General features: G+C 41.9%; 1 protein-coding gene across 2 annotated transcripts in view; it reads left to right on the top strand.

The window, feature by feature from the left end:
* Positions 1-24,902, top strand: part of RGS7BP (regulator of G protein signaling 7 binding protein) — a 135,825-nt gene that overhangs the window by 83,017 nt on the left and 27,906 nt on the right. The window contains exons 4-6 of one of the 2 annotated variants that reach the window (NM_001076930.1): positions 5,775-5,922; positions 7,981-8,051; positions 20,733-21,752. In NM_001076930.1, coding sequence (NP_001070398.1) covers positions 5,775-5,922; positions 7,981-8,051; positions 20,733-20,824 — 311 coding nt within the window. In that variant the 3' untranslated portion in view covers positions 20,825-21,752. Of the gene's footprint in view, positions 1-5,774; positions 5,923-7,980; positions 8,052-20,732; positions 21,753-24,902 lie in introns of those variants that run through there. The other variant, XM_010816741.4, reaches the window with a different exon arrangement.

The raw sequence follows: 24,902 nt of genomic DNA, 5'->3' as shown, positions 1-24,902 counted from the left end.
GAAAATTTTCAATATAAAATAACTGGAGAAAATGGACTACAAATGCAAGTCAAATGCCAAAAAAGGAGTAATGTATAAAGTACTCATATCTAGACATATTTAGGAACCATTTCATAACTCAATTGTTTAAAGATAAAACTCTTTCAGAAGGCCATAAACAGTCTACATACATAGCATCCTTGGATATATATAGAAGAAAGAGAACAATATCAGCCAAGTTCTGAAAGAAACTTAGAACATAGATTTTTATATCCAGCCAATTAGAATTTAAGTGCAAGTACAGAGAGAGAAGCAAAAAGTATTTTCAGTAATATGAAGACTAAGAAATTTTGTATTCAAAGATGTCCTCCGAAATAGTCAAACATATATTCCAGAAAAATTAAAATGAATCCAGGAAAGAGGAAGACACGAAATCCAAGAAGCAGTGGTATACAAAGAAATTGTCAGCCGTCAATATGCAGCATTAGAGATTAGAAACAGTTACAATAGGAACTATACTATTAAAAATGTAATTAGTGAATGATTTTCAAGGATAAATAAATTACCAGACTCAAGGAAAGCAAAATCTTTTAATAAACCATGAAACCTAGACAGTACTGAAAAAGTAATCAATGAGTCATCTTTTGCTAAAGTTTCAAGTTTCAGATGCTAGTAATTTATAGTTTCACTTGCAGTGGAAATTATCATTATCTATCATGGAGATAGAACTCTTTCAAATCAGCAAGACAGCCAAGCGATATGAACAGAAAATGTAAAGAAGGAATGAATACAGGTAGCCAATTAACTTACAAAAAAATATTAAATTTAATCTCAGTTCAGTTCAGTTGCTCAGTTGTGTCCAACTCTTTGCAACCCCATGGACTGCAGCATGCCAGGCCTCCCTGTCCATCGCCAACTCCCAGAGTTTACTCAAAATCATGTCCATTGAGTCGGTGATGTCATCCAACCATTTCATCCTCTGTCATTCCCTTCTCCTCCTGCCTTCAGTCTTTCCCAACATCAGGGTCTTTTCAAATGAGTCAGGTCTTCGCATCAGGTGGCCAAAGTATTGGCATTTCAGCTTCAATACCAGTCCTTCCAATGAATATTCAGGACTGATTTCCTTTAGGATGGACTGGTTGGATCTCCTTGCTGTCCAAGGAACCCCCCTCAAGAGTCTTCTCCAACACCACAGTTCAAAAGCATCAATTCTTCAGCACTCAGCTTTCTTTATAGTCCAACTGTCACCTCCATACATGACCACTGGAAAAACCATAGCCTTGACTAAACGGACCTTTGTTGGCAAAGTCACGTTACTTTTTAATATACCGTCTAGGTTGGTCATAACTTTTCTCCCAAGGAGTAAGCATCTTTTAATTTCATGGCTGCAGTCACTATCTGCAGTGATTTTGCAGCCCAAGAAAAGAAAGTCAGCCACTGTTTCCACTGTTTCCCCATCTATTTACCATGAAGTGATGGGGCTGGATGCCATGATCTTAGTTTTCTGAATGTTGATCTTTAAGCCAACTTTTGCACTCTTTTCTTTCACTTTCATCAAGAGGCTCTTTAGTTATTCTTCACTTTCTGCCATAAGGGTGGTGTCGTCTGCATATCTGAGGTTACTGATATTTCTTCTGGCAATTCTGATTCCAGCTTGTGCTTCATCCATCCCAGTGTTTCTCATGATGTACTCTGCATTTAAGTTAAATAAGCAGGGTGACAACATACAGCCTTGACATACTCCTTTTCCTATTTGGAACCAATCTGTTGTTCCATGTCTAGTTCTAACTGTTGCTTCTTGCCCTGCATACAGATTTCTCAAGAGGCAAGTCAGGTGGTCTGGTATTCCCGTCTCTTTAAGAATTTTCCACAGTTTGTTGTGGTCCACACAGTCAAAAGCTTTGGCATAGTCAGTAAAGCAGAAGTAGATATTTTTCTGGAACTCTCTTACTTTTTCAATGATCCACATTTAATCTCAGTAGTAATAAAAGAGAGGGAAAAAGAAATTCAATGAAAGATTCTATTTTCCCCCATCAAATAAGCAAAATTAAATATTGATAATTAAAGTTCTGGCAAAAGTGTATGGAAATGGATTCTCTCATTCAGAGTTGGTGGAAGCGAAATGTAAATTAGCATAGGCTGCAACTTCCCTGGTAGTCCATGGTAAAGACTCTGCCTTCCAATTTAGGGGATGCAGGTTCAAACCTTGGTTGGGGAACTAAGATCCCACGTGCTATGGGACAGCAAAGCTTATCCTCCACAACAAGAAAACCTGCACACCACAGCAAAGACCCAACACCACCGCCAAAAAAAAATTAGCATAGCCTTTTCAGAGGCCAGTTTGGCAATATGTATTTAAGTACAAAATGTGAATACGTGTACTTTGTCCCAGTTCTCTATATTAAAGGATCTGTCCTATACAAATATTGGCATATGTAAAGAAAGGGAAGAATTGCAATGTAAATTCCTTGCTGGGGAATACTCTGCATCCATTAAAAAGCATGAAATAAATCAGAATGCACTAATATGAAAGTATCTCTAACCATGATGACATGGTGAAGAAAGTTGTATAACATATATAATTACCTTTTTAAATGCCATAGATCTATTGAAATTGTCCAATGTGTAAGACTTCATCCTTGGTACTGGACTTATAGAACTAAAGAAAACAGATTAATTCCTGGCCTTACGGACTTTACATATACAGTTTGGAGATGAATGATTAGAGTAGGATTGGGGCAAGCAAATAATAAACTAGTTAGCAAATACATAACATGCTTTCTAACAGTGGTAAGTTATCTGAAGGCAATACATAGAGACTGCAGTGGGAAGGATGCCCAGCGTCCAGTCAGTGCTCTCAGTAAACGAGGGCAGTTTTGATCTGAACATGTGTTCTGAAATTGAAAACCACTCCAGTCTCCTGTCTTTTATGATGTGCCAGCCAGAGAAGATATAGCATGATCAAACTTCTGCAGAGATTTTGTGAGCTGACAGCACCAAACTGCAGGTCCAGCATCCAGGTTTTCCATTCTTGTTCATCTGCATTAGCAGAATTAGACCTAAGCTCTGAAAACTGAGGGAAAGGAGGGTATACTTGGCACTGCAAGCTCATAGGCCTGTTTCAGGAATACATGAGTAGTTATGTTACTTTGAAAAAGTTATAGAATGTATTTGCCTTATGTAAGTAGAATTAGCACAGGCAGTAAGAGGAAACAAAGTCACTGTGGACTGGAGTCCATATAAGACTTCGTGTGTAAGAGGTGAATGTATGAAGGAGGTAGAGGAAGGACTTTAAGTCCTAACATCACGCTACCTTGAGTTCTCCCCTGTTCCCACGAAGGAAAGCTTTGGGCTCTCTAGTCCTGACCACAGGACAAGGCCTACAGTGGTCCCACGCCAAGCAGAGCCCATAAAGCAGAGAATTTGTGTGAATCTTCTGGGTCTCCAATTTGCTGCCCAAACCATACTCCATTCTCCACAGATTTCAGCACCAAAGGAGCAGAAACAGGAGCCATGCTTGCTTTCAGATGGGCCTCTCCTTTAGAGCTTTGGGCTGTTTTGGGGGGGACACACCCTGTTTTGTCTCTCACTCAAGTATTAGCCACCACTGCTCAGATTCACATCCCAAGGCTGAATGCTCAGAAGTAGGTGCCACATGGACTGCACTTGTGCACTCTACCAGGAGATGAGTGCAAATGCTAAGAAGTCAGTGCCTTCCAACTGGGAAATGGTAGTATGCTAAATTATGTACTTAATTAATCTCTACCAACAGAAATACCATAAAACTGGAAAAAGCAATTAAATCACCCAGGATCAGTGTACATAAAGTATACACAAAAGGAACAAAAATTTCACCAGTAAACTTGTGTTTGTGCTTTGGCTGAATATTCACAGGTCCATTTCTACTATAGGCTGATGAATGGTACACAATTACCAGTTAATTGCTTGTCTCTTTCTCCTTGTGTTGCTACCTCATGGGTTAGAAATGACAGGGATAAAATTTTTGCTGCTGCTGCTGCTAAGTCACTTCAGTCATGTCCGACTCTGTGCAACCCCATAGACAGCAGCCCACCAGACTCCCTCATCCCTGGGATTCTCCAGGCAAGAACACTGGAGTGGGTTGCCATTTCCTTCTCCAATGCATGAAAGTGAAAAGTGAAAGTATAGTAGACTCCTTCAAATCAGGAACCCAAGGGAAAAGATTCCCATTAGATTTTACTGTAACAGCCTGCCTTTTCTTAAGTGTTTTTATATTTTGGGGTTTTTTTTTTTAACATGCAAAAACAATTACATGATGATTAAGGAAACTGAGCTAAAAGGTAACCAGGGGGAGCTGCTATCTCATGAACATTCAACGATACAGGCTGTAACGATTTCTTGACAACCAGTCTAGAGCTGTAGTTACATAATACAAATAAAACTCATTGAAAGAGTGAAACAATATAGCTACCCACTTTTTCCCAGATTACATCATATTATACAACAGCTTTGTAATTATTTGTAATTTTTTAAATTGTCTATCTCCAGCTCCATGAAGCAAAGACTATGTCTTTCTCTCACTTCTGTATCTCTAGCATCAAGCCCAGTATCTGATACTTAGCTGACACTCGGGAAACATTTGTGAGTGAATGAATGAATAACTGAACAACTGTAAAGGCCAGGTTTCAAATCCGGTTCTTGAGCCTCACAGGCCCTTCTCATGATAGCAAGATACCTCCTTGCAGATACACAGATGTTCAAGGAAGAATAAAAGGCATTTACAGAGGACACCTGGGCCACAGGCTATACCTCCCATGTAATTTCATAGGAATTTATGGCTTAACCAGTTTGGAGATTTGTTTCCAGAAAGCATTTGATTTACTCCCTTAAGATCAGTCACGGTAAGTACAAGTCTTAGTGCATTGGCAATGCACTGCTATGGCCAGCTACTCAGTGCAAGGTGCTTCAGCTGATGACACTGATGGTCTCAACACAGTGTGGCTGGATCCTGAGACTGGGCTCTTTCCTCACAGAAGGATACGTTGGAGGAGGCTGGAGAGCCAGTGAAACAGAAGGCAGGTCCTTAATCTCTACTGCACCCTCAGGCCCACAGAGCTGGTGTCAGAATCAGAGAGAGCACCAGGGGCTCCTGTTCCTCCTGCTGGGTGTCACCAGCTTCTGGCCCTGCATCTGAGGACCAAAGAGCAGCACGACTTCGCAGGCTAACTCCCCTTCTCCCGAGCTAATCTGGTTTCACTCACCAATACTCCATCAAAAGCAGGGCCCTCACTTCAGGTTGAATTGACCTCAAGATACCTGTCCCAGAATGTTGTGAAAATACGCTACTCACACACACACAAATCACTTTAGTATTCAGAAAGTTTTTAGGGGCTTCCCTGGTGATCCAGCTGTTAAAAATCCTCCTGCCAATGCAAGGGACACAGGTTTAATCCCTGCTCCAAGAAGATTCCACATGCCACGGAGCAGCTAAGCCTGTGCGCCACAACTTCTGAAGCTGGCGAGCCTAGAGCCCATCCTCAACAAACTGAAATCACCACAGTGAGAAGCCTGCCCTCTGCAACGAAGAGTAGCCCCTGCCCTCCACAACTAGAGAAAACCCATGTGTAGCAACAAAGACCCAGCACAGCCAAAATAAATAAATAATAATAATAAAAAAATAAATATTAATAAAAGCTTTTAGGGTTAAAGGAGCATTCGGCTCAAAGCATAACCAAAGTCTGCAATGATACCTTGGGTATAGAATTTGCATTTATGATTTCTTATGCCCTTCTCTTTACCAACACCCACTCCCTTAGGAAAGGAGCCTGGAGGGGGAAGCAAGAGCCTGGATTGCAAAATTGAGGAGTGTGCTGAAACACCTGCTCTCGAGGACTCCTCGCCATCCCCTGTAGATATTCAGCAACATTCCTGGCAGGTTTCCACAGACATTGAGAACACTGAGAGGTAAGTGGGAAGTTACCCCAAATAGACTGCAGTCCTCCTCCAGTTAATACTTAGGGGCTACAGAGGGTTGACATTATTTTTCTTTTAGAATCAGAAAACAGAGCTCTCAGTAAACCAAGATGAGAGACAGTAAGGAGTCCAAATCCATCTACAGAATGGCAGCACAACTGCCAGGAGACGTGGGCTCCCAGCCTCTGCTTATCCCACTCCATCAGCCGTGCATCTCCATGGAGATGCAAACCGAGTGCTTCCTTGGGAAGCAAGAAAGTCAAATCTATATACCCATCACTGCTCACTCACCAGGCTGGGTCCCAACATTTCCATTTGTTTCAGGGAGAATAACTCAAAATCGTGTAAAGATATCTTCAGATTTCAGGTGTATGGGATGGCCTATTTAGTGGCCAGTCGGGAGCCGAGGCATCGATCTAGTTCACAGTTTTCTGAAGAGCTGGCTTCTCTACCTCTCCTGGGATTTAGCTGATGGCCCCTTAGTGGTCAAAACGTGTTAATGCATTTGTCTTTACAAGCAGTAGCTCAAGGCCAGACGGTTTCTTTCTTGGGAAGAAGAGATTCTACAGTGATTCTATTTCACTTGGGAAAAGGAAGCAATAATAATATAATCATAATCACATCTTGATGCTAAAAATTCCATTCTTTGAGGCAGAGGCATCAGCCCCTTCTTTATTGGCCTTCACACTGCTTTCTTGTCCTTTGCTACTCATGTCCCCAGAGCCAACGTGGAGCAGCTGATTGAACGCTGGGCAATTCCACCGAGAGCTCTGTGTGTGTGGGGTTGAGTCATTGACAAGATAATGAACATTTTATTTTTTTATTTTTAGAAATGTAACACAGTGGCATTTATAGCCATTGTGGTTTTACTTTCAGATTGTAATATAATTCTAAAGCTAATTACCAAATTTCTGTGTTTATAGAAAATTGAAGCATGTGGTAATTATGTGCTATTAATAAAACTTGGACTTTGTATAAGCTTGGAAATCCAACAATTCAGACAATAAAGCTGGTTGGCATGATCTGATAGAACTATAGACAAATGATGAGGGAGTGATTTCTCTTAATTTATAAAGTAGAAAATGCTTTGCTCTATTCCCAGGAAGAAAAACCTGCCAGAGTGCCATGGTCAGGGTATAGTCCATCAGCAAAGCCATTTTCCTTTTCAGAAACCTTGAACAGAAGCACTAATCAAGTCTTGTAAGCTTGTCAGAGAGCAAGCTATGGCGGATAATAATAACACAAAAGTCCACCCCTCAGCATTGGCAGTATTTCATTTCAGCCTCAAAATCCAGATTCTGGTCAAAGGAGATGGGAGCGAGTGGGAGAAGTAGGCACAGTAGACCTGTTACGAGAGAGGGCTTCCTTGCTTCTCCCTATCACTTTTTCCTAAGAGATCTGTGGGTTTCAAACTGGGCTGCACTTTAAAATTACTGGGAGGGCTTTGTAAAAATATTCCAAGTCAATTTAATGTGTTGACCCTTGGAAATGCTTAACACCTGTGTTACTCTGAATCTCTACGTAATGAGGGACGACAGGGAGTGAACGCACAGCTAGGACAGCACTGGGACCAGATGAGAACAGCATCACCCAGCCTCAACATCACCCAGGACCCATAGCTAGGACAGCACTGGGACCAGATGAGAACAGCATTGCCCAGCCTCACCTTTCCCCAGGGTACCCCTGATGTCCTAGTTGGGTGTCCTTCACCTGCCCTTGGAAATTGAAGTACTGTCCTCGTTACCAGAGTACTCGTCTCTCATCTCAGCCAGGTCCAACTAAAGGCAGAGATGGAGGGCTCCTACTAGCAGAATGCCCTGTGGAAATGTTTGTCAGAGTAGTTCTAATTCCTTCAGAGCCAACCCAACTCAGCTTTTTTCTTCTTCTTCTTGTAAAAGCAAAATAAATGCAATTATTTGCCTACTGGAGGCTCAAACTGGTACACTTAGGCACAGACTTTGTACTTCAGTTGTGTCATAGAACAGACAGTTGGAGATTGCGTTTCCAAAATTTACAGCTGATTATTTTTTCTTTTTATCAATTTTACAGAGACATGCGAGAAATGAAAAACCTTTTAAGCAAACTCAGGGAAACTATGCCTTTACCACTGAAAAATCAAGGTGAGTCTTGTCATTTCTTTTTGAGGCAGAGGATGTTTTTCACACGATAACCTTGGGTCTTGTTTCTTGAGAAATGAAAGCAAGTGTTTTTTACACAAGCAATGGAAGGCATCGAGCGTACATTTGTCTTTCCTTGAGAAGATAAGAGAGAATAGTTTATCAGGTGAGAGCAGTTTTGTTCTGAGGGGCGTTGAGAAACACTCTGATAACAGACACCTCCTTCTCTGGCCCCGTCAGTCGAGAACATGTATTCATTGTTACCCTGCGAAGAGCACTGCACCAGGTGTGGCAAACACAAAAGGGCTGAAGAAGTTTACAGCCAGCTTCCCCAGTGGCTCAGTGGTAAAGAATTCACCTGCCAACGCAGGAGACTGGGTTCTATGCCTGGCCAGGGAGGATCCCCCTTGCTGCAGAGCCTATATTCTAGAACCCAGGAGTGGCAACTACTGAGCCCACGTGCCCTAGAGCCTTTGCTTGGCAACAGAAGATGCCATGACAATGAGAAAAGCCTGTGTACCACAAGGAAAAGTAGCCCCCACTTGCCATGACAACAAAAGCCCGTGCAGCAACCACAAAGACCCAGTCAAAATAAAAAAGGTTTTCTTTAAAGTTTATAGTGGAAGAGACTTAAGAACACCTCCAAAGGAAATGCTCTGCCATCCACATGTTATCTAAACAAACTAACAGTAGTAATTAACATATCTTGCCACTGTGATTTTGTATCCAGTTCCAATGTGTGGGGGCGTTTTCCACATATCCAAGCAATTATCAGACACTACTTGGGTGTCCTGCAGCTCAGCTGATTTCTGACACTTACTGGAGATGGCATCAGATTCCACAGGTGAAGGGTTCAGTAGTCCTAAAAAACTGTCTCCCGCCCTCCAACTTTAGACCCCAGTCCCAAGCCCAAGTTGTCACATACGCTTCTGTACATCTAGCTAGATCGGAGGGTCCAATGAGCCCCACCGTAGGTTTAATTAGTTCACTAGAGCAGCTCACAGAACTCAGAGAGAGATTTTACCTACCAGTTCACGGACTTATTACAGGATATTAACTCAGGAGCAGCCAGATGGCAGAAGTGTGGGCAGGGTGTGGGGAAAGGGTGCAGAAATTCCATGCCCTCTTCTGGAGGGCCATCTTCCCAGTCTCAGAAGCTCTCCAAACCCTTTTCTTTTGGGTTTTTCTGGCAACTTCCTAAACACAGGCATGATTGATTAAATCATTGGCCACTGGCAATTGGTTCAACCTCCAACCCATCCCCCTCCCTGAAAGTCAGAGATGGGATGGAAAGTTCTAACCCTCCAATCACAGAGTTGGTTCTCCTAGGAGCCAGGTGTTTTCCTGACTCAGGAAAACACTGTCCTCGGGTGTTTTCCCAAAATCACATTATTAACCTAACAAAAGACATCTTTATGGCCCTCTAAGGACATTCCAAGAGTTTTAGTACCTCTGTGCCAGGAATAGGTCGAAGATCAAACATATATAAATTATAGTGTCACAGCCACTAGTCTAAATACCTTAGACGTATTAACTGTATTAACTTCTTTAATTCTAATAACATGTTTGAGGGAAATGCTATTCACATTTCCCGATTTACAGGAGACTGAGACACAGGTTAGCTAACTTGGCCAAGGCCAAACAGACTATAAGTAGGAAGTCTGGGATGTGATCCCAGGCAGTGCGTCTCCAGAACTATCCTATGGGAGTATACACTCTAACACAGGGAGGGAAAGGGGATATTCACTAGGATGTTAGTTCTGTGAGGGAAGGGTCTCTGTATGCTTCCATACAGTTGTTTTGTCTTCAGTACCTAGAGAAATGCTTGGAACACAGTAGAGTAAAAGCCAGCATAAACAGTAAATGTTTGTTCAACCTGCACCCAACTTTGCAGCCCCAGAGTCTGAAGATACGTACAAAGGGCTAGTAATAATCACTTTCACCAAGCACATGTGGCCAAGAGCAATCTTAAGTGAAGCATCCGCTTCAGAGAGTGGTACACCCAGGGTGGGGAAAGGGTTTGTGGAAGAAGGAAAGATCCCCCTCCTGTTTTCTCTGAGCACAGCCTCAGCAGGAGGGAGGGCAGGTTGCTTCTGAGCGAGGAGGGAGAGGATTTGGCGGCAGAGCTGGAGTACAGCTTGGCTCAGGGAGCTGTGTGGCAGAAGGTGGAGAGGTGGAGGTGAGAACACGGACAGAAGAGTGCGGTGTGACCCGAGCTGCAAGGGAGGGGGGCGGGTGTTGGAAAATAAGAGGCAGGAGATGTGGTGCACCAGGTAGCTGCAAGGACCCCCTGAAGGGCCTGTTGACCCAGGCTTACTGCTTTGGGCTTTGAGTTATGTTTGAGAGGCCTTGTAGGGTTTTAAGAAAGCTGTGTTTTACTCCAACTCATGGTGGTGACGAGGGCCCTGTGGACACAGCATGCAAGTTTGCTGCTAGTTGTCAGCATGGTTACAGCGAGCCTTGGGTTACCATGCTGGCTCTGCCATTTTCCTGGAAGAAGTTGTTTCCCTTCTGAACATGTACGTTTCCTCATCCCTGAAAAAGAGATCAGGTGACCTACTTCAGAGAGTTGTGAAGATTCAATGAAAAAATGCTTATCACATGCCTGCTACTAACCTTACAGAGAGGAAGCACTCAACAAGTGCAGTATATTGTTGTTATTATTTACCAGCTGGCCCACCAACCTAGCTCAGGAAAACTCCAGATCATCATCAAATAGAATATCCCCAACTTCCGTTCACTCTGAAGCCACTGTGTGTAACGTCCATGAAAAGTTGACCTTGAGCCCATGAAAAGTCGACCTTGAACCTGCTCTCCAGAATATTGATCCCTGAGACTGGATTTGGGGCTCACCTCTGAAGCTATCCTCAGCTTCTTAATCTGGAGAGCAAGTACCCCCACCAACAGCATGCGGGCTTCCTCTTGTACTTCCTTAAAAGGATGACAACCCTCCCAGGCTGAATTTCATGGATTCCATGTAGCCTATATTAAACATCTGAAACATTCCCCCTACAATTAGTAAAAGTTCATCCAAAAGTTTTTGAATTAGGCATTATTGGAAGAACAGATATTTTATTTTCTTCATTTAGGACATTTTTATAATCATAAAAGTATAATATAATAGAAATTTTTGTATAACTTTATTACTTTTATAAGCAGAAAAAATAACTAGAATTTTAAATACATTTTAAAAATATAATAATAGTAGTGAATGATTTATAATGTCAGCGAAAAGGAAAAAATCCGAACAAGGGGCACCCAGGACTTGAATCCTAAATCCATTTGGGACATGAAAAGGAAAAAGCTAGGAGATAGAAGGTCTTCTTCAGGAGGGAGTAATGCTGTATGATTTTAAAATAAGTTTTTTCCAACTTTTAATTTTGATTTGGGTATAGCCAATTAACAGTGTTGTGGTAGTTTCAGGTGAACAGCGAAGGGACTCAGTCATACACATACTAAAATAATTTGTAAAATTCAGGTGAAGTCTTATGGGAAATTAAGATTTCTTCATTTGGGGGAGAAAAGGGAACCCTTAGCACATGAAGATGCATCTCTATTCTGCGCAAGTTTAATCGGGCCTCACAGTATGATGGAGGGCTCATTAAACACACCCAGACCAGAGATCAGTGGCTCAGATGGTAAAGACTGTGCCCGCAATGCAGGAGACCCATGTTCGATCCCTGGGTCAGGAAGATCCCCTGGAGAAGGGAATGGCTACCCACTCCAGCATTCTTGCCTGGAGAATTCCAAGGACAGAGGAACCTGGCCTCCAAAGAGTAGGACTTGACTGACCACACTGGGAGTGAGCAGTGGAGAAGCAGGGATGTGAGTCTCCACCAGGGGTCTGAGAAGGCCTAAAGGAAGGAGAGAAGGTATCTGGGAGTCACTCTGGGAACATGTTTTAGCAGAGGCTGCTGCTGCTAAGTCACTTCAGTCGTGTCCGACTCTGTGCAACCCCATAGACCGCAGCCCACTAGGCTCCTCTGTCCCTGGGATTTTCCAGGCAATCACACTGGAGTGGGTTGCCATTTCCTTCTCCAAGGCATAAAAGTGAAAAATGAAAGTGAAGTTGCTCAGTCATGTCCGACTCTTAGCAACCCCATGGACTGCAGCCCACCAGGCTCCTCCGTCCATGGGATTTTCCAGGCAAGAGTACTGGAGTGGGGTGCCATTGCCTTCTCTGTTAGCAGAGGCATAGGGCACCATTTTAATGAGGAAATCAACCAGATTCCTCTCTCTGACTGCATACACCAAGGTAGAGCATAGGGGCTGTCCCATTATCTTCTTGGAACTCTGTTCAGACAATCTTTTTATTATCCAGGTCTCATCTAAGCAGAAAATAGTGTGGGATGACATGTGGAAAAATGTATTCCAGTTCTTTTCTGTAGGACCTTATTTTCAAAACATAATTCTAACTGGATGAAAAGCATTATAGAAAGCCATCTGTTTTCCTTGTCTGTGTCTTTCTTTTCTCTTTTTATTCCATTTACATGTGTGTTTGAAGCAGAGATAAAAAGGAATAAGATACTGCCCTGTTTCCCTACTCAAATCCTGACCATGTAGAAATCCCGCCAGGCAAGTATGTGGGGACCCACCTGGAACTGCTTTGATTGCCCTGCTCTCCAAACTCCATACGTGTGTGTGCGCACGTCAGTTGCTCAGGTGTGTCCAACGCTTTGCAACCCCATGGACCGTAACTCGCCAGGCTGCTCTGTCCATGGGATTCTCCAGGCAAAAAACTGGAATAGGTAGCCATTACCTTCTCCAGGGGATTTTCCTGACCAAGGGATAGAACCCAGGTCTCCTGCATTGCAAGCAGATTCTTTACCATTTGAGCCACCAGGGAAGCCCTTCCAGACCCTATCCTGTCCCTCAACTCAGAAACTCTTCCTGTTGATTTTAACATTTCAAGATTTAATCCTACCATCTCCCCTTCCCACCACAATCAAAACTTGATTTAGCAACAATATGCTGTAAATTGACTTTCAGTGACAAGCAAAAGTGGCCAAGAGCAGGCATTGTAATGGTTACTGATTATGCCTTCATTTGAGACGGGCATTTACCTTCCCATACTTTAAGACTGGTCACAAAGGTGCGCAGAAGAAGAGGGAGCCTGACTTGCTCTGCCGCAGCTCCTCGCAGCCTCCCCGTCTCCTGCCTCTCAACCTGCTGTCCTTTCCTCTGCTTCAGCGCCTCTCCTGTCCTACATTCTGGGTCACTGGCAGTTCTGTAGGGAGCTTCATTAATTATGAGAGTCTTGCTGTGTCAAATGGATTACAAATGGAACCACCTGTGGAGAGCCCACAAGGTTACTGACAAAGGCTAAAAGGAGATGCGAAAGTGAAGGACAAGCATCTTCTAAATGCAGGCTGTAATCAAACAAAGCATCGCAGAAGTAAATTAAGCCTGAAAGACAGTTTCACCTTTTCCAAAATTCTGACTTCACGAATCCTGTTGCGGTGTTGTCAGTACATTTACTTTTGCCTAAAATTCGGTTGGTGGTACCACGCGTTAGAGTCAGTCTCAAGTGGATCAGTCAGGACTTGCAGTTGTTCTAGAATGGGTCCTCTCCTGCAGACAGTCGTGTGTGTGTGCGTGTGCGCACACACTCAACCCCTCAATCATGTCCAACCTTTGTGACCCTGTGGGCTGTAGCCTGCCAGGCTCTCCTGTCTGTGGAATCTTCCAGGCATATACTATAGCAGGTCACCATTTTCTACTCCAAGGGATCCTCCCAACCCAGGGATCAAACCGGCATCTCTTGTGTCTTCTACATTGGCAGGCAGTTTCTTTACCATTGTACCACCTGTGGACAGTCCTGCTCCAGACTAAACCAGGTCTAGGAACAGGTCCCCCGTTCTCTACAGCCCTGCTCCACTCCGGTGTGAATGTGCATAACCGGAACCAACCTAGCCATGGTTGAGTTCTCTGGCATGGAGCTGAAGGACATTGAGCTGTTATGCCACCTGCTAGCCTAGAGATGACCTTGTTGGCCCTTCCCCAGTGCCTCATTTAAAGACTTTCTGTGCTTCAAACTGGTGTCTGAATATCACTTTGGGCAGTTTACCAGTTATCCCAGATTCTTTGCAATCTGTACAACATTTTGCCCAGGATTCAGTGTGATGTATGCTATGCCCTCTCTCTCCTCCAATCTAATCCACTCATCACTGATCATACATCAGTCTCTTAGTACATTACTCTAATTATGTTGAGCCTCTACTCACAAATTTTAAGTGTCTACACATTGTCGAAGGAAAAATAGATTTCTCAACTCAGCATTCTTTGTCCCCACTATCATCCAACATGTGATGGTCACCCATGATGTGCCATGTGCTGGGGATCTCTCTATTCCTAAAGCAGGGGTCCCTAACCTCTGGGATCTAAGGCCTGGTGATTTGAGGTGGAGCGGATGTAATAATAATAGAAATAAAGTGCACAAAGATGTAATGCTCTTGAATCTTCCTGAAACTATCCCACCCCAGTCTGTGGAAAAAGTGTCTTCCACGAAACTGGTCCCTGGTGCCAAAAAGATTGGGCACCACTGCCCTAGAGGCTCTCCATCTCCACAGGACAAAATGGGAATGAGAATCACCTGGGAAGCTTTTTCACCTGGCATAGCCATCCCTTGCAGAGATTGTGATAGAGCCCTCAGGGTATGGCACGTGAATTCTGGAAACACACACACTATTGGAAAGACAAAAAAAAAAAAAGGGTTTAAATGCAACAGTGCCATAATAGTCAGTAACGGATGCTGCAAGGGCATACTGGACTCTCACCTAGTCAGATTTTAGTTATATGGGGAGGGAGGAGATGGGAGTAATTGAGAATTGCTTTTTGCAAAGTGTGTGAGTTGAGATTTTTTTTTATGATAAATCAGAATTAGCCAAAGAAAAAGATGGAAAGAAGACAGTCTAGGCAGAAAATTCCAAATGTGTGAAGACATCTGGGGAGATGACAGAGCAGGGGATTTTGATGAACTACAAGTACTTCATTAATTGGGAAAGTGGTTAGAAAAGAGGCTTCAGAGAGAGACTAGAGAGGTAGGGGGGCTATGTCATTAAGACCACTTTATTTCATATTAAGATGTTTGGACTTTATCCTGGGGTCACTGGAGGGGTTCAGTTAGTAGGCAAGTATGATAAGCCAGGTAAGAAATGCTTATGATCTGACCTAAAGCCAGGGGCTTGGAGAAGAGGATATGGCCAGTTGGCTGAAATATGTTAGCAAAGCAGAATCAAGGATGAAACCTGAGTTCAGATTTGCAAAGCAGAGTGAATGATGGTACCCATCACTAAGGTAGAGCAGAGCAGTACCAGCAGACATAGAGCGCAGGACAGATGGAGTTCTGATTGTGGGGACACTCTAAGACCAGTGTTCAGAGTTTGTGGTGGATGTACATACCTTATGTTGGTGTGAGACATGGGGGCTGGAAGGGCAGGAAATTCAGATGTAAACACAAGCAGCATGTTGGTAATTGAAGCCCTGAAAATACTTGAGACCACCCCCAGAGAGTATACAGAGAAGAGCTCTGAAATACCAAAATTTAAGTTTTGAGGGAAAAGAAGAAGAGTTTACAAAAAAACAGATATAAATCTCAGCATACTGGAATAAGAAAGTTGCAAGGAAAAAATGGCTCATAGTGTGGGGCAGTTCAGCTAAATAAGAACTGAAATTACCCATAGGATTTAGCAACAAAGGAGTCACTGGTGAGGTGGCCAGAATCAGCTTTCTTGGAATTGGGGGCATGCACAAAGCCTAATTAAGGAGGGTTGAGGAGTGAGTGAGAGATGAAGAGTTGAACAGCAAGGGTAAATTTATTGTCTCATAAAGAGTTGCTTATAGAATTGTGGATGCACAGGGTTGGAAACAGACAATGTTCCAAGGGCTATGAAAGTGAAAGTGAAAGTTGCAACCCCATGGACAGTCCATGGAATTCTCCAGGCCAGGATACTGGAGTGGGAAGTCTTTCCCTTCTCCAGGGTATCTTCCCAACCCAGGGATTGAACCCAGGTCTTCCACATTGCAGGCGGATTCTTTACCAGCTGAGCCACAAGGGAAGCCCAAGAATACTGGAATGGGTAGCCTATCCCTTGTCCAGGGGATCTTCCTAACCCAGGGATCACACCCAGGTCTTCTGCACTGCAGGTGGATTCTTTACCAACTGAGCTATCAGGAAAGCCCAAGGGCTATAGCACTTGTTTATAGAATGAATGCAGGCATGAAGGTAGAAGCATAGAGCAATCAGAAAAGCCTTTTCTGGATAAAAGGAGATGGCATATGTAAAGTCAGGGAGGCGAGAGAAGGTATATGGCCTTATTCAGGGAATTCTCAGTAGTTCTGTTTTACACTAACCCTTCTTCATATGCCTGTAATTCCAGCCGGACTGGACTGTTTACTTGGACCCAGTTCAGGCTGCCTTGACCTCCACATCTTTGTTCACACTGCTGTCTTCATCCAGAACGCCTGCCCCCTACTTCACCAAATGTCCGAGTTCTCCCCATCCCTTTTGCCCTAGCATGAACACCAAGGCACCGGGAATCTTCCGCAAATGTTCTCTTTACAAGATGGGAGTAATTTCCCTCTGAGAATTCTCACAGCATTCTATTTATATCTCTCCAATGGCATTTCTAATGAAGCCTCCTAGTTACTCAAACCAGGATCCCTGAGGCCAAGGGTCACCTTTCTCTTAGGACCCATCTGGTGTTACCCTCAGCACCTGACATTCAGTGGTTCTCAAAGTGTGGTCTCAGGACCAGAAGTATCAGCAGGTCTGGGAACTTGTAAGAAATGCAGATTGTCTGGCCCCACCCCAGACCTACTGATTCAGAAACTCTGGAGGTGGGGCCGGCAATCTGTGCTTTAACAAGCCCTCAGATGAAACTGATGCTGCCCATGTTTGGGAACCCTGGAATTAGATGAAGATCTCTTTTTTTTTCCAGAATAACAGTTTCCAACTGCAGTTTCATCATAAGCACTCCTCTTGACTTAGAGAACATAGCTGTAAACTCAAACCTCAGTTTATTATTTGCAAGCCTCATTTTCATGCCCTCTGTTTCTAACACATAATTTATGTAAAAAATCTTTTATTGGCAAACGTAATTTGAAATGGTATTATTGTACCTTAGGGGATTTCAGTGTTCCTGGCTCTAGTAGCACCCAAAAATTAATCATCAAATAACTGGATTTTGAATTTACTGATGACTGAATACCCTACTCTCCTTTGCTTTCACTTTCTGCTATGCTTTCCTCCTTCCTCTTCCCTTTCTCACTTTTTATTTTCAAATTTAAAACTGTCCTAGGTTACAGTTCTTTGAGAGTATGCACTTTGGAAAAAAGACAACATAAAATTCTCAAACATTAGCAATAAAAATAAAAGATTTCCCAAGTTCAGATGGATTAGCACAGAAAGTTTAGAATAAGTGGAGAAACACCCATTTTGCTCACATTCTGTTGACAGCCCCTCACTTCGAAGTCAGGATTTCAGTCAATGTGGAAAGACATCTTTCCTTGGCATTGAATTCATTTCAAATCATTCCAGGCAGACTTACTGCTTGGTGAATTTCAGCATTTACTTGCAGGTGTCAGCTTCCTACAGGGTAGAAAGCTGCTCTGAATTTCTGCCAAGAATTTTTTAAGCTTTAGTGTCACCTCAGCCCTAGGTGATGATCAGACAAGCTCTGGGCTAGGCAAAGGTGTCACAAATGCTCAACAAAGATGCCCCAAACCAGCAGTCATTCTTATTAGGCAGCCTGTCCTTCGCTTAACATCTGAGCACTTTCTCATCAATTCTAACACATCCTATTCACTTGTGAATGCTATATACGTATGTGTGTGCGTGTGTATATAGCACTCACGAGTGAATGTTTTATATATATATATATATATATATATATATGAAAAGAAGGGTGAATGAGGAGAATTTCAATAGCACAGAGGTTTTTTGATTCACTGTAATGAATGCACAGATACAAAGGTCAGTCTTGATACAAATCTCATAATCCCTGGGTATGATAGCTGTGTGCTTTTAATACATAAAAAAGAGGAAATGGAAGCAAATATACCACCACAGAACACACATGCCACAGCACACACATGCACACTTTCTTTGTAAATACAACAGACCAATGTATGTAGACATTTCCCCATATAGTGGGAACGATACATATCAAGAATTGCTTTGTATAATATATAAATACCAGTGAGGTCACTTCTAAATTTCTTAAATGTTTGGAGAAAGGCAAACATACAGGAAATTCAGGAAATAAATGGGAATTCAGAAAATAGATCTCTAAGTCTCAAAGAAATAAAAATAAAAATTCCTTTCCTATCAGTATCTTCATAGTTTTGGTGCGTCTATTCCAAGGAAGTGTTGACTTTCAGTTGAACTTGAGTTTCAGGAAGCGTGGTCAGCATTCAAAGAGATACCAAAACCTTCAGGGTCTGCTGTATCTTTGCCATATCCAGTTAGGTTAAGTTCACTGATCATTTGGTGGCTAAAGAAGTGAGAGCCCTAAAAATGATGAGAGAATATGGTTACCATTTCTTTCTGCTCCAGATATATCATGATTCATCTCTGAGAGATTCTGCTGAGAAATTAGGCTTATATATAGGATTTGACATTGCTTTCAGCATCTTAAACTATTTGGGGCAAGTTTAACTGTTTAAAGAAAAGAGATGTCCCATTTTTAGTCTCAAAATGTTGACATCCAGACTATAGTGAATTATTTTTCACTCTGAAAAAAGACAAAGAAAGTCCTGTTTTTCTCCACATTAGCGGAGTGTGGGTTTTAAGAGAGGACTGTAATCTGTGGTGACTGTGGGAAGAAGGCTGTGTTTGATTAATCTGATGTGCCCAGCTGGGGCGCCTGTCTCCTTGCCTGCCTCCAACTTGCTACTCTAGTTCCATCTAAATGTGTAACATAGCGCAGCATTCCAAGGAACACCGTCAGCTCGGTCGGTGATGCTACTGTACAAACAAGCATGACACATGGGAGCCTCGGGGGCTGGGGAGAGAAAAGCCAGGGCACTTGGATGACAATTTATTTAAGAGGACCAGGAAGCCAGGACTCAGTTTTGTTCCTGACAGTTTCCTGAGTGTCCTGTTGTTTTTGTTCAATCGCTCAGTCGTGTCCGACTCTTTGCAACCCCATGGACTGCGGCACTCCAGGCTGAATTATCGAGAAAACGAACCGTCATCTACAAGCCGGTTTTATTCAACTGGGGCACAGTCTTCACTATATCCATCTCTTCATCTCACTCCCGATTCTGGGCTCTTTCCCAAGGTCCTGCATCTTCAAGATTAGCATGGGGAAAGGGGAACATCTTAGCTTTGTTCTTGGAGAGCAGTGCAAGTGGTCCTTACAAAGCTTAGGTTTAAAAGAGTTCCAGAGGGACTACCCTGTTGGTTCAGTGGTTAAGAATTCACCTTGCAATGCAGAAGACGTGGGTTCAATCCCTGGTCAGGGAACTAGGATCCCACTGCCATGGAGGAGCTAAGCCCACACGCCACAACTAGAGAGTCCTTGCGCCACAACAAAAATCCTGTGTGGTGCAATGAAGACCCGGCATGCAACAACTAATACTCAATACAGCCAAATAAAATTTTTAAAACGTTTCCCAGAGCCAGCCAGCCATTTTGTTGCTCCTAATTCCATTCTGACCATATCCTAGCACTGCCCTACTTGACCGTTTACAGGCTCTTTCCCTGTGGTCCTCCTCCCAGTTCCTCTGGGACTCATACTGGCCAGTTCCACTCCAACAGGCCGTTTCTACTCACTCTCTCTGTTGAATTGCACTATTTCCCTAAAACTCAACTCATTAAACTGGATTTGGTTTACAGGTTTGTTTCTTTGTTTCTCTACTTGTCATTGTACTAAAAATTTCAGGCCAGAACTGGTGAATTTAACAGCTGACAACCTTCTCCAAAAGCCTTTGTATTCAGATGCCTGGCTATAAAAAGTGCTAGGGAAACACTCAACAAGAAATAGTTGAAACCTCTTCCTGAGGCATAGAGTGAGTGAATTGAGGTAAAACAAGGTCCTATGTAAAGGAAAAATAGTTAATCATAGCTATATTATTATTAATAATAAGTCCTTCTTCTATGCTAGGCACCAAAGTCACCAACCAAGCTAAATGTTTTAATAGATTATTTCATTTACCTCTCACCTAGGGTAAGTATTATTAAACTGTATTTTACATATGGGGAATATGAAGCTTAATGAGCTTAAGCGATATGTTCAAAGTCACAGGACTAGTAAGCAGTAAACTATAGAAAAGAAGCCAATTTTATTCCAAAACACGGGCTGTTTCTCAGAAGGATACATTGCCCAAGTGAAAAACTGCCTCTAAGCCCTTTAACTCTAAGCAGTGGTTCTCAAATGTGGCTATTGGCTTCACTTTCGCCCCCACCCCAGGAACGTGGCTGTGTCTGGGGACATTTGCAGTTGTCACAGTTGGTAGGGAAGTGCTACTGACATCTAGTGAGTAGAGGCCAGAGATGTTGCTGGATATCTTACAATGCTCAGGACAGCTCCTAACGATAAAGGATGATCTAGTCCAAAAATGTCAATGAAACTGAAGTTGAGAAACTTGGATTCAAAGGACTGTGGATTTTTAAGACCAATCCTTAAAAAACAGTTGTTTTGTCTGTACCTCACTCAACCTGTACATTCTATCCCATCACAGATGACAGCAGCCTTCTAAATCTAACTCCCTACCCCCTGGTTAGAAGACGGAAGAGAAGGTTCTTTGGGCTGTGCTGTCTCGTCTCAAGCTAGGCGATTCCTCCCGGAAGCCGCCACTGGGAAGACCTGAAAATATCACTGAACCCGAGGACCTCCAGACAGCTGAACCACAGTCATTGGCTTTTGACTATGTTTTCTAAGCTTCCTTATTACTTTTATCCACCTCTCGCTGTCCTTTTAAATGATTTTACATTTGAAAGCAGCTGCTGTCAAGGAAAAAAAAAAACAGATTCAAAAAGCAGTCTGTTTTTAAAAGGATTTTTTTAAAGCTGACATTGCACATGTCTGCTCCAAACCACACCATGACAGATGCAAGAATTATGATTTTTAAATTATTTAAAGAATTTTTAAGTGTATTATACAGAGAAAAATTATTTCATGTATAATAGTATATCTGTAGCTCTTGCTGATCTATGTAAACAACTGATCACATATGAGAGTCTTTAAACATAGAAGTCTATTTAAAACTGCAAAACTGTTCAAAATCCAACCAATATTAGAAATAATATTATAATCAAATATATACCACCTCGACCTATTGCTTTCTCTGCACTCATTTATGTTTAGTCTTCCATTCTGTCAGACTAAGAGCTTCAACAGAAAAATGTCTTAATTTACAATGCAACAAAAACCGTATATGAAAAGTATTTAAATTTTGTAAATACACAATAATCCTAATTCTTTAATACCAGTGCATATGGGCAACTAATTTCCTTTCGATCCAATGGTGTCTTTTTCAGCTTCTTGGAGAATGAAGTAATCCAGTTAGGAAATGGTGTAGTAACATATACAATTACCCTCCAATGTAAAATTGAATATTATCACATTTTGTTCTAATTGAAATTGAAGCATGATGTCTGCATTATCAGCATATTGTTAAATCTTATAGGGCATGCTGGATTTAGCTCAGATCGTAAAAATACTTAACATTTTACATTGTTAATAAAATCTTTTTAGTTAAGCTAAGCTTGTCTCATTTTAGATAACTATGCAGATAAGACTTTTCCAACGTGTACTTGGTGTCTTGTCTTATGCTTAGAATCTTACAAGCAGGACACATTAAGCAATACTCTATTCTAGAAAGAAGGAAGCCACATGCTTTGTTTTTCTGCTCACAGCTTTGTTGTGCTCTTCCTCCACTAAACTTGTAACATGGTACAGATTTTGTTATATTTTCCCTTATTCTTCCTTTGGCCCATTTCCCAGGCAGAATTTCCCATGGGTTGAAAGATCAAGCCTTTGAACTTCTTTTCTTGTTTTCCATAGTCTGAAAATTCCTAAAGTCAGACAAAAGGCCCAGAATCCAGCACAATAAAAGGATGAGCTATCCGTGGTTTATCCAAGACACGAATTTAATACCAACCCTATAATTTCTCAGCATTTATGTGCACAGGCATTTATATATCCACCAACATTTTGACCTAAAAAACTAAATATACCCAAGGTTTTAGTAGCTTCAGTGAAGAGGGAAAGAGGTAGAGACGAACTACTGGAATAATTATATTAGGTTGAATTATATGAAATTGCTGATATTTGACTGTTTTTGACCTAAAAATGGCAACTTCATATAGTTCAACCTAATATCTGCTGTTGTGGAAATTATCCTTGGAATTGTCTTCTAGTTTTTTTGATTGAAAGTGAAAGGATTGAAGAGTTGGAAGAGATCTCAAAAGACTATGCATGTCTCTATTTAGATCACACCAGCTGGTTATTGGCCTTATTCTTGGAGTCCAGAGATGTGTTCCAATGAGGTGGCAACTGATACATGGTTATAAGTATGACTAGCTTCATGTCAAGACATACCCTTGAAAGTTATACAAGAAAAATCACAATTTTCTAAATCAAATACTTATAAAACAGTTGTTAGAATATGCTATTGAAAGACTCCTAGGGTGACTGCTCCTTTGCAAAACAGGTAACCACTCCCAAATTTACATGGTCTGCAAACCCCAATTTTCACACATCTGCTTTGATTCAAGCTTAATATCCTTTCCTGAATGCAGTTCATTTTCATCTCCTGAAGTTTAATTCACTTCAGGTCCATTGTTTTAGAAATTGCGAAGGAGCCTACTCTGGCATGCTCTCAGCTGCCATCTCTGCCCTCTCCCACCTTCTACCATATTGAACCCTTAGCTTCAATCTAGTTCTTACTAATCCATGTGCAGTTATTAACAGATAAGTCCAGTCTTGGTGTTCCGCACCTTCTTCTAAATGCCTGACCTAAATCACTTCTGCTTGGTTAATTTGTGCTCACTCTCGCCTTAGTCTCAGTGTGAAAGTAACACCTTCTGTGCAATTGTCCTCTGTACAACTGAAGACTGTTAATAAATTCAGGTCTCACCTCCATGTCTGGGGAGGGCTATAGTCGCTATTCATGGAGATAGGGATTTGTCTAATTCCCCAGCTAGGCTTTCCATATCTAAGATAAATAAATTCAGCCACCTTATCTTTTATTCATAGTGCCTGTTTCCCAGCCTTGGATCAATTTTGTAGTTCCTGTGGACATACTCCAAGATTTATAGATCTTCTTTCACTATACAGGTCCTAAAATTAAATTTAGTGCTCACAGTCCCTATAACCTACCCTGGCTCAGAGTTGCAATGGGTAATTCGCCACCTCCTGTTGGGTATGCCAGTGCATCTTGGTAGGAGCTGACCCCACCCCCCTGTTACCTACCAAAGGACTTCCTCAGGTGTAGTTCCACGAGATAACTGTCTCTGTTTCCTGCTGGTAATTTGCTTTCAGATTAGCAATAACACTGAGCTGATCTCTAGGGATAAGGAGAGCCCACTGAACTCATTTTGTTTCATTTGCACATATGCTTGAAACAAAAAAGGATATAAGGTTTCTCTGGCACACAACCACCCATTTCACCACCCTGTTTTTAATACCCTGTGTTGATTTTTTTTTTTTTTTTCCAGATTACAGACAGTGCATGTTCTTTGTGGGAAATCTGAAAAATACCACCAAATACAAAGAAAATAAAAATCACTTGAATCCCACCACAATCACATTGTTTAAACCACATTTCCAGGCTTTGACTCAGTCACTGGCTGGGCCCAAAGGCACTTTTGGTTGAGGTGTATGAAGAAAGGCCCCCAGTAGGCGCCACTTTTAAAAATCAGTCCACTTCTGTTTTTTGCATGCGTCTAGGAACAGATCCAGTGCACACTTCTGATTGTGCCATTGTTCAAGGGTACAAAGAAGAGCTTTAAAAGTAGCACAGCCCTGATGCCTCCTCTAATGAAAGCTCTTGGAGCAATTCTAAAATCCTGCCAGATCATTTTGTTCCTCAGGGCTCCTGCAAGTTTGGATACTTACTGTTTGGCAATACTGCCACCTACTGGAATCTAAGCTTTATACAGAGCATAAAAGCATTTAATTAATTTTAGACAGCCAACAAATTGGCCAGATGAACAATGATCCCATGTGGGATTTCAGCCTCCAGAAGTCTCAAAAGTGAAAGAATTAAGGATATCCATCCCTAATAACTTCTCACCCACCTACACACACACCTTAGCAATGTCTATCATTTCTTTGTGTTCTAGAACATCACCAAATGCAGAATGCTCAACTTTCAGGTAACTACTGAAAGAATGAGAAATGGTCCGGAATAAACCATTAATATTAAATATAAAGCCAAGTTATAAACCCTAGAACATAAAAGAACTGAGTACATTACAAAGATGTCATTTCACATCTATGAGAAAAGGTTGGTTTATTAAGTACATTATATTGGGAGAAATGGTTAGCCATTTGTTGAGGGATATATTAGATCCATACCTCAAAACTGTCATCAAAATAAATTCTAAGTGAAGTAAATATTTAAATGTTAAAGCACATAAATAAACTGGCAGTATTGATGAATATGATATAATTTTAGTGTGTGTGGGGTGGTAGGAGGGGAGCTTTTCTAAGCATTGTAGTGAAGCAAGAAACACCAAAGGAAAAGATGGATGGATTTGACCAATTAAAAATGCAAAATTCCTATAAAGTAAAAAAAAAAAAATCAGATTAAGAGAAATCAAAATTTTAAATATATGCAACAAAGAGTACAGATGTCTGATAAATACCAAGAGCTTAAATTCCACTACCTTTGGCAAATCTTCAT

Source organism: Bos taurus, chromosome 20 (genome assembly GCF_002263795.3).
Source record: "Bos taurus isolate L1 Dominette 01449 registration number 42190680 breed Hereford chromosome 20, ARS-UCD2.0, whole genome shotgun sequence".
Lineage (NCBI taxonomy): Eukaryota > Metazoa > Chordata > Mammalia > Artiodactyla > Bovidae > Bos > Bos taurus.
This window is presented reverse-complemented; position numbering and strand designations above follow the sequence as displayed.